At 40.5% G+C, this 8,953-nt stretch overlaps 1 protein-coding gene across 1 annotated transcript; it reads left to right on the top strand.

Moving 5' to 3' along the window:
• The first annotated feature begins 4,542 nt into the window (after positions 1 to 4,542).
• On the top strand, positions 4,543 to 8,773 carry bend3 (BEN domain containing 3). The gene is made up of 4 exons (XM_020621920.1): positions 4,543 to 4,697; positions 5,442 to 5,496; positions 5,776 to 5,954; positions 6,437 to 8,773. Exons 2-4 carry the CDS (start codon positions 5,445 to 5,447, stop codon positions 8,654 to 8,656), a joined length of 2,451 nt encoding a protein of 816 aa, XP_020477576.1. The 5' UTR covers positions 4,543 to 4,697; positions 5,442 to 5,444; the 3' UTR covers positions 8,657 to 8,773.
• The last annotated feature ends 180 nt before the right edge of the window (positions 8,774 to 8,953 follow it).

The raw sequence follows: 8,953 nt of genomic DNA, 5'->3' as shown, positions 1-8,953 counted from the left end.
AGCCGCGGGGAGGTGGGGGAGCAAGTGGATAACATCAAATCCCTGGGCATCCACACCACATCTGACCTGACCTGGTCTCTGAACACATCCTACCCAGTGAAGAAAGTCCAGCAAAGACTTTTCTTCCTCAGGAAGCTGAAACATGCTGGTCTCTCCTCTCGTCTGCTCACAGACTTCTACAGAGCGTCAGTAGAGAGCATCCTCTGTCTCAGTGTGACAGTGTGGTACAGGAGCTGCACTGCACAGGACAGAAAGGACTTGACCCAGGTGGTGAGAACAGCTGAGGGCATCGTAGGGAGTCCTCTTCTGGATCTGGACTCACTATATACTGACCGGATCCAGAGGAGGGCAGGACGGATTGCCGCAGACCCCACCCACCCAGACTGAGACACAGCTTCTTCCCCAGAGCTGTGAAATCAATCACCCCCTCAACCCCTAGTCACATACACAACCTCCCCCCTATAGACAGACACAGAACACTGGACCTCACACCTCCTCCTAAAGACTGAGATTTGCACTGAGCTGCACCTTATAATGTTACTAAACTCTTGCTGCTAACATGCTGCTGACCTGATTAGGTCCCATACATCACTTTTAATTTGTTCATATTTTTATAATGACTTATACAATTGTGTGTTATGCAAATAATATGTCTGTCTTTTAATCCGAGAGCTGCCAGAAAAAATTTCATTGTGCTATGCATAATGACAATAAATATTCTTGACTTGACTTGACATAATGGTTGGTATACAAGGCTATGCTGATGTCTATTAATAACTATTTAAATAACCTGAAAACCTTATTCTCCTGCTAATGTGTTATTCCATATAGTACTAGCATAAATTCATAGCTTTCTAGTAATATGGGCTTCTCTATATCATTTTACTATAACTGGCATCAGGCCAGATATTGTGAATATACTGTATAGTTCTTCTAGCACAGTTCCTGAGGAGACCATTATAAATCACATTTATGGGAAAATCAAGGCTGTTTTGCTCCACTATCAGCACTAATCACTACCGCTCAGTCTAAAAATATACCAGTAATCCTTATGAATAATTTACAATGCACAGTATTTTTTTTTATTAATTCCAAGCATATAATAAAACAGATAAGGGAAAAGAAATCATAATCAATATATACCTCAAAACAACCAGAGAAAACCCAAAAAAGAAAAGCGGAAAAAAAATGTCTCATGATGATAAATGATCATTACATGCTTGCAAAGGAGTAGAAAGAAGTAATACTTATCTAGTTCTACCCCCGATAATCCAAACTATGATTAACCCAAATCAAGTGTTAAGCTAAACAGCTACACTGGTTAAATTCCCGCGGCCCTGAATCACTGCATTCCTTCTAGCCAGAAATCACAATTACACAATTAATAACCAAATTATATACAATAAATTATTCATATCCCACCCATAAATATACCAATAATATCATTTTAAAGGTATAGTTGTGATTATTATAATGACATCAGTGCATATAGCAATGTACATCACATTTCTCATATTATCACATCTCATTTTATGTTTCATGACATTAGTGAACTTATGTGATCATTTGTGCTATGAAATATTGGCTATATAAACATTTATCAGCAAAATTTTAAACAAATTATTTGGGTAAAATAATTTCTGTCAAAGTTTAATTGTTATTTAATATAGTTATACAGTAGTACAAATGTATGAGAAGCCATATAGGCACAACTTGCACTTGCAAATACATATGTACTGGTATGAAGCAGTCATATGCATACATACACGGCCATGCATATGAATGTGAGAATGAATATAAGTGTCTCAAGTATGCATGTACATATTTGGAAGGCACTATACTTTAACCAGAAGTTGCTATCACTGTGTGGCGCTACAGCGATGGCTCGTGCATGAAGTTCAGTTCTGTGACTCTTGCAGCCTGATGGCTGTGTTTTGACAGATAGTAATATTAAAGGTAAATTGAATATATATAGCCTAGATATATTTAAATCAAGCTTGTGTAATTGACGATCGGGATCTCCTTTGGAGACCCTTAGCCAACTAGCAAGCTTGTTAACACCTGACCACTTACTGTACCTGGTGCTGGGTCATAGTAAAGTAACTTTTAATGTGCCAGATTTCAAACATTATAAATCCTGGGTGCAAGATGTGATGCTGACACAAGGAGCCCAGTGAAAAAGTAAGTTAGTTGTTAGCATTCCCCTGTTTATTTAGGTTAGACCCTTAATATTATCATGACTTTTGTCAATACCTGAGAGCAGAAATTTAGCTCATTCCCAAAGTACTGTATGTTTTGGTTAGTCAGTGTTGTCATTACATTAGTGAAACACTGCTCTGCAACAAGGCTCCAGTTAATCTAAAACGGTTGTCTTGCAGTAGACTATTTGCAGTTATTAAAGCTACCAATCTGGGCACTGAACAGCGTTCATTCAGCAGCAGGCTATAATGAGATATGTTTTAATGTACTGACATTATGTATATGGGTGATTATGCACAAATTATTTTACACTGATGTTCACTTTTATGACATATTTTTCCATTTGACTTAACACTATACTTGTTTTGTTTCTTGTCTGTTAGTGCTGGCTGAATAATAGTAACCATTCAACACCCATGCTGCCACCAGTGTGAGGAGTCCTGCTCTGTCAGCGGTGAAGATAATGTTCCCCTCACACCTGGAAAAGAGACAGCAGGTGTTCCTTTGTGGACCTGTTGGCCAGCACTACACTGAGGCAGCTTCCACACAGTCACCTGTGAGCACACCTGGCCCAGCAAGAGCAACACAGGTCAGCTGACTCAACACCTGGCCTCCCAGCTCTGACACCATCCACACTGAAAACTAAACTTCATTGTAAAAGACATGGACACAAGGACACTGAAAAGAAGAGACACTTTTCTGTGCAAATAACTCACATAAGTTACACATGTTTAAAGACTGCATTTGGGTGGACACTGTGCAGCTAACATTGTATTTTTGTTCAACTGTTTAATTTCTCTGTACAACTGTATTATGACAGTGTTTGTACTGATGCAGTTCACTGAAATGTCCAGTTCCACTTAGCAGATCACCATTTGCTTCAGATCATATCTTCACCTTCATCTTCACTTTCACACTATTTATAAAATGTAGAAATTTTGTTCAGAGACAAGCTGAAGTTTACTCTTTTGCTGTGGTCAGCTACTGTGCTATGATAGTCGGTAATACACAGTTAAATGTGCCAAAGAATGGGAAAGCATTCGAATGGAAGTAAAAATGAAATGATGTTTATCCAAACTAGCAAAACATCCCTTCTGTATGAAATCATACTATTTCTATAATGTCTGTGTTTTGTTGGTGAGAGAATTGGTGAAGTTGCACATGAAGTCAGGCTTCTTTCATTCCATTTACAGTATCAGCTGATAAATTCACTGCATCTAAAGCGTTGGGTCACCTTCAAAATGTCTAAAGCAATTTATTTGACCACATAAATGTAGCAAAATAATTTAAAAAATATTTTGAGTGACCTATGACCTTCTAAGTACTGTATGTATGCTGCAGAGAGGCAGTCACTGCAGGTAAAGGCTGCACAGTGGATCATTAGCAACAGCCTATCCACCATCTAGGCTATATATATTAAAGTTGCTTTTAATATCACTTACTATCAAATGCCATCAGGATTAAGAGTCACAGATGCACTTCATGCACGAGCCATCGCTGTAGCACCATGTTGTGGTAGCAACTTCCATTTAAAGTATGGTGCCTTTCAAATACATACATACTTGAGCACACACATATTAATTGTCACTCACATATTATACACTCACATTTATCGATTCTCACATTCATATACATGCATGGCTGTGTATGTGTGTATATGCATGACAGTATGCATATATATGCAAGTGCTGCGTACAGGTATGTATATACAGTATGTGCAAGTGAAGTATTCAATTTATGCCTGTACAGCTTCTTGCACAAATGCATCAATACATATACATTTTAAAGTTCTAGTTGGTCAAGATGTAGCTAATTTTATATAGACTACATTTAGATAGTTTAGTTTACTGTATAACGATGGATGATATTGCATCAGTAGGCCTATTTCTCTCTAAAGTTTCATGGACTAGCACCACAAAAGTAAAGTACAAATGCCCAATTGTAAATAAGCACAGTAGTAAACATAGGCTACTACTGTATGTTAATTTTCATCACTGAATAAACATTCTATACAATAAACAGGTGCAAATATTTCCAGCCAGTTGCATAGAGGAGTGTGCACTAGGAGAAAATACGTCAAAATGTAGGCAGCTGCCTTTGTTTACTAAACTAAACTAACAAATATATCGCATCATGTATATATGTGGAGCTACAGTATCTGCCACAGTGTAGTGTGAGGCTGAACACAAAGACATTCGTAAATAAACACTTTACGGAACGGCCAGTGTTTTAGGCTATATAATAATGAAAGTTTAACTGTAAAGGTGTTTCATTTAGTCGTGTTACAACAGCCTGCTTTATTTCTTTCTGCGCTCCACAGCTGTGCGGAAGTGACACAGCAGGCGCGCGCCCTGTCACGTCACGCGAGAAAGCACAGAAGCGGAGCGAGAAAAAAAATAACAAGAAAAGCAGCTGCCTGTAAAGAAATCACCGTGACACAGCGCAGATATGTCCAACATGTCGTTAATAGTCATGAAGGGTCGCGTGGACTCGTGAAGGTGAGCTCAAACCGACGGTCACGCGCATTTACCGTTAATTTACCAAGAGTCAGAACGTGGGGGGGGGCTGGTCCACGCAAATATTGCCTCGTCATTAAATTTCGCAAACAAAACGTTGCACTACATGGAAAATGTTGTACATTGATATTCACAATGACGTGCTTTGCTGTTAAAATGTCAACGCGGCTTTGTAAAGAGTTGCATTCTCACGGCTGGTTTAACTTGTGTTTCGGTTCAAGGATTCTTGGGCGGAAGAATGAGGAAGTAGCTGATTATTAAAGGCTGGAGGAGAGCTAGGAGGCAACCCTGTCTGCTGGCATGTACAGTTGGGGTTCAACCAAAACAATGTACACGCTTTTTATTTGTAAGAGGGAATCAGTTGGCATTATGGAAGATGTTTCGATCAGCTTTAAACTGCATACCAGTACGAGTTAAGCAGCTGATGGTAGCATCCCATCCACCACAGTTGCAAACTCACATGGAGAATTTGACATTGATAAATGTATCCACACACTATAATTTTACTGTGTGCTATTTGCTGATAGAATGCTTTAAGCATACTTTAATAAAACCATTGTTGATCTAGTGTTGCGATTCCAACTTCATTGTGTTTGGAAAAATAAGTATCGTTTGCTTGATTCGTTTGGATTGACTGTTCCTTGCCCTTCGGATGTGGACTTAAATTGTATTACTGATCCACATTAGACATATTTTCAAATATCTGTGACATTTTCTTTCCTCCAGGCTATGAATTTCTCTGAGCATGGAGAAGTTTCAGTTGACACGATGCTTGAGAAAGGTAAATTCTACAACCCAAACAAAAATACCTAAATGTGATGTCTGAAATTAATCAGTGAGCATGGCAGGATGGAACATGCATACAATTCAGCTCAAAAATCATTTTAAAGCTTATAAAGTTTATTAATTTTAATTTTATAAAGTTGTGGCATGTAAGGTAACCAGCTAAAATATATTTATGTCAACTGTTCTGTTCATGTGTAGGTTACTAATTGCTTACAAATGTTAGGCCAACCACAAATGCTTTAACAAGGAAACATAAATCCTTCATTATTTGCAGAACACAAGCATGTCCAGGATGTTAAGGAGGAGACAGACGAGTTTGCTATTTGTGAGTCACCTGAAGGACTTGATGGAGGATGCCCTGGGGCAACTGAGGCTGGAAAACGGTCATCTGCAAAGATGGGATGTGACACAAACCAGTCCACCAGCAGCAAAAGAGCCAGAGTCTCTGGTGAGGTAAGCTAACTTCAGACCATTTGATCTAAAGTAGTATTGTCCAAAGTGAACAATTTGCATATTATGTCTATTGTATAAGCTCAGTTTGTCACAGGTGGACTCCAGTCAAGTTCTAGACACATCTCAAGGTGAATTAAAGTAAAGAGGATGCACCTGACCCCCGTTTGGAGTGCCACAGCAAAGGGTCTGAATACTTTTGTAAATGAGACATTTCAGTTTTTGATTTTTATTAGATTCACAAAAAAATCAAAAAGCATGTTTTCACTTTGTCATGCGTTAATTAGTTGGAATTGCGATAATTATTGTGGCTGAGGTGAAGTAGGCACGTGTGTCGACATCTATTCCTACTGTAAATATTGAGTGTAGACTGATAGGCAAAAATTCCAGTCTGATCCATTTAAAATTAAATCTACACCACAGTAAAATGTGAAAGGGCCTGAATACCTTCTAAAGCCACTGTGTGTTTTGAATGTTATGTCTAGATGAGGAGGCACTTGATAGATGAGAGCAGCAGACATGAGCCTCTTTGCCTCACCACAACTGGAGAGGATTACATCCAGGAGAAATCCAGGGCATCCTACCGAAAGCCTCTCTTCAGTATCTCTCACAGGATATCAGAAAAGAGGAACACACCAAGTATGGAGCAGCAGGCCAGTCATGGTGCCGGGAACCAGCTCAGCTACAGTAGTGTCCTCTCATCTAAGCTCCAGAGTCCAGAGGAAAACTGTCCACTGGAGGACATTCCAATCACAGACAGTCTAGGCCAGGCTTCAACAACAAATTCTAGTCTTTATCCACTGATTGAGAAAATGTTTTTTATTCTCAATACCCTTAATTCAAACATGACACAACTGCATAGCAAAGTGGACTTGTTAACCCTTGAAGTAATGCGAATAAAGAAGCAGATCAAACCAGCTGAGATGGTGACAGAGTTCCAGCCTCCTCCAGAGTATCTGCTAACAAGTGATGAATTAAATCAGCTGATGGAGCAGACATCCAGTGCTGGGGAGCTTGGATGTCAGCTGCTGGTGCATCTTTTCCCAGAGCTGTTCAAAGCGAGGGAGTGTTCTCATGACTGTATGGCAAGCAAGAGAACACTGGAGTCACTACATCTGCAGCTAATCCGTAACTATATTGAAGTATGCTACCCTTTGGTCAAGAATAACAGTGTCTGGCAGGAAGAATGCCTCCATCAGATTAATGACTTCTTTAATCACTTCTGGGCCCAGAGGGACATGGAGGATGCTCGGCTACTCAGAAAGCAGACAGTCACAGGTGCTGTGATAAAAGCTGAGCATCCACAAACCTATTGTTTCATTAATGAACAGGGTCAAGAGGAGCACCTCTCTCTAGATAACCAGCAGAGCAACCTGGCTGTGTCAGATCTTGCTTTGAATACCACAGAGGAGCTGGATGAGTTCTCCTCCCCTGAGGACTTTGTTATTTTTCTAATGCACCGTCTCTTCCCTGAGGTTTTTGAAGAGGGCAAAATGCCAGATGGCTCCAGCAGTTTTAGCAGTGTGGGGCAGCTGATTCTGGACTCTGACAAGATGGAAATAATAAGAAAGTATATGGAAACAAATTTTCCTGAGGTGCCTGAGGACAGTTGGCTCCAGGTGTGCATTCAGCATATGGAGGATGCGCTTGAGAGTCCTCACAGTAGTGGCAATGGAAGTGAACCTGACAATATCAATGATGAGAGCTATGACTTGGCCAGCCTTCCTGAAGATGTTTCTATTGTTAAGGTTCCAGAGATGGGGGAGCATGAAAGACCCAATCGCAAATCCAAAAAGTTGCTGCTTACACCCATTGATTTTGACAATCTGGAGATTCCTCTACCTGATTTTAGTGTTCCCCGGGAGTACCTGCTGTCCCAGGAACAGCTGAAGAACAACTATGAATGTAGCTTGTCCATTGGGAACTTTGCCTCTCGGCTATTGGTGCTTATGTTCCCTGAGCTCTTCACCCATGAGAACATAAGGAAGCAGTACAACTGCAGTGGTTCTCTTGGGAAGAAGCAGCTTGACCCTGTGCGCATAAACCTGATTCGTCATTATGTGCAGTTAGTGTACCCCCGGGCAAAGAATGACAGAGTGTGGATGTTAGAATTTGTGGGCAAACTTGATGAGCGGTGCAGGAGACGTGACACAGAGCAGAGGAGATCCTACCTGCAGCAACGCAAAGTGTATGGTCAAGAGTCAGAGCAGGACTTTCTTTGCCAGCTGAACCAGCTCAATCCAGAGAATTTTAGAGAGGACCCAGATATTCCCTCCTTACCACCTGAGAGAAGTAGCAAAGACTTTTGCAAAATTCCCTTGGATGAACTGACTGTGTCCAAACCTGACTTCCCTGTACCTTCTGCCTACCTACTCTCAGACACTGAGGTACGGGAAATTGTCCAGCAGAGTCTCTCTGTTGGGAATTTTGCCGCCCGCCTGTTGGTGCGCCTCTTCCCTGAGCTCTTCACCCAGGAGAACCTGCGGCTGCAGTACAACCATTCAGGAGCCTGCAACAAGAAGCAGCTTGACCCTGTGCGCCTCAGATTGATCCGTCACTATGTGGAAGCAGTGTATCCTGTGGATAAGATGGAGGAGGTGTGGCATTATGAATGTGTGCCAAGCATCGATGAACGCTGCCGGCGCCCTAATCGCAAGAAGTGTGACATTCTTAAGAAGGCCAAGAGGTCAAGCACTGTGTCCTAGTTACAGTACTTTGCAGTCAGGCACTTTTTGTCATTCAAATAACTGCACAGTATGCACACATGGACAAAATTGTTGGTATCTTTCCGTTAAAGAAAGAGAAACTCACAATGGTCACTGAAATAACGTGAAACTAACAAAAGTAGTAATAAATTAAAAATTACTGAACGTTAACTAATGAAAATCAGACATTGCTTTTGAATTGTAGTTCAACAGAAGCATTTTAAAAAACAAACTAATGAAACTGGCCTGGACAAAAATGATGATACCCCTAGAAAAGATTGAAAATAATTTGACTAT

Source organism: Monopterus albus, unplaced genomic scaffold (genome assembly GCF_001952655.1).
Source record: "Monopterus albus unplaced genomic scaffold, M_albus_1.0 scaffold270.1, whole genome shotgun sequence".
Classification (NCBI taxonomy): Eukaryota; Metazoa; Chordata; class Actinopteri; order Synbranchiformes; family Synbranchidae; genus Monopterus; species Monopterus albus.
The sequence above is the reverse complement of the archived record's forward strand: the minus strand, read 5'-3'. Positions and strand labels throughout refer to the sequence as shown.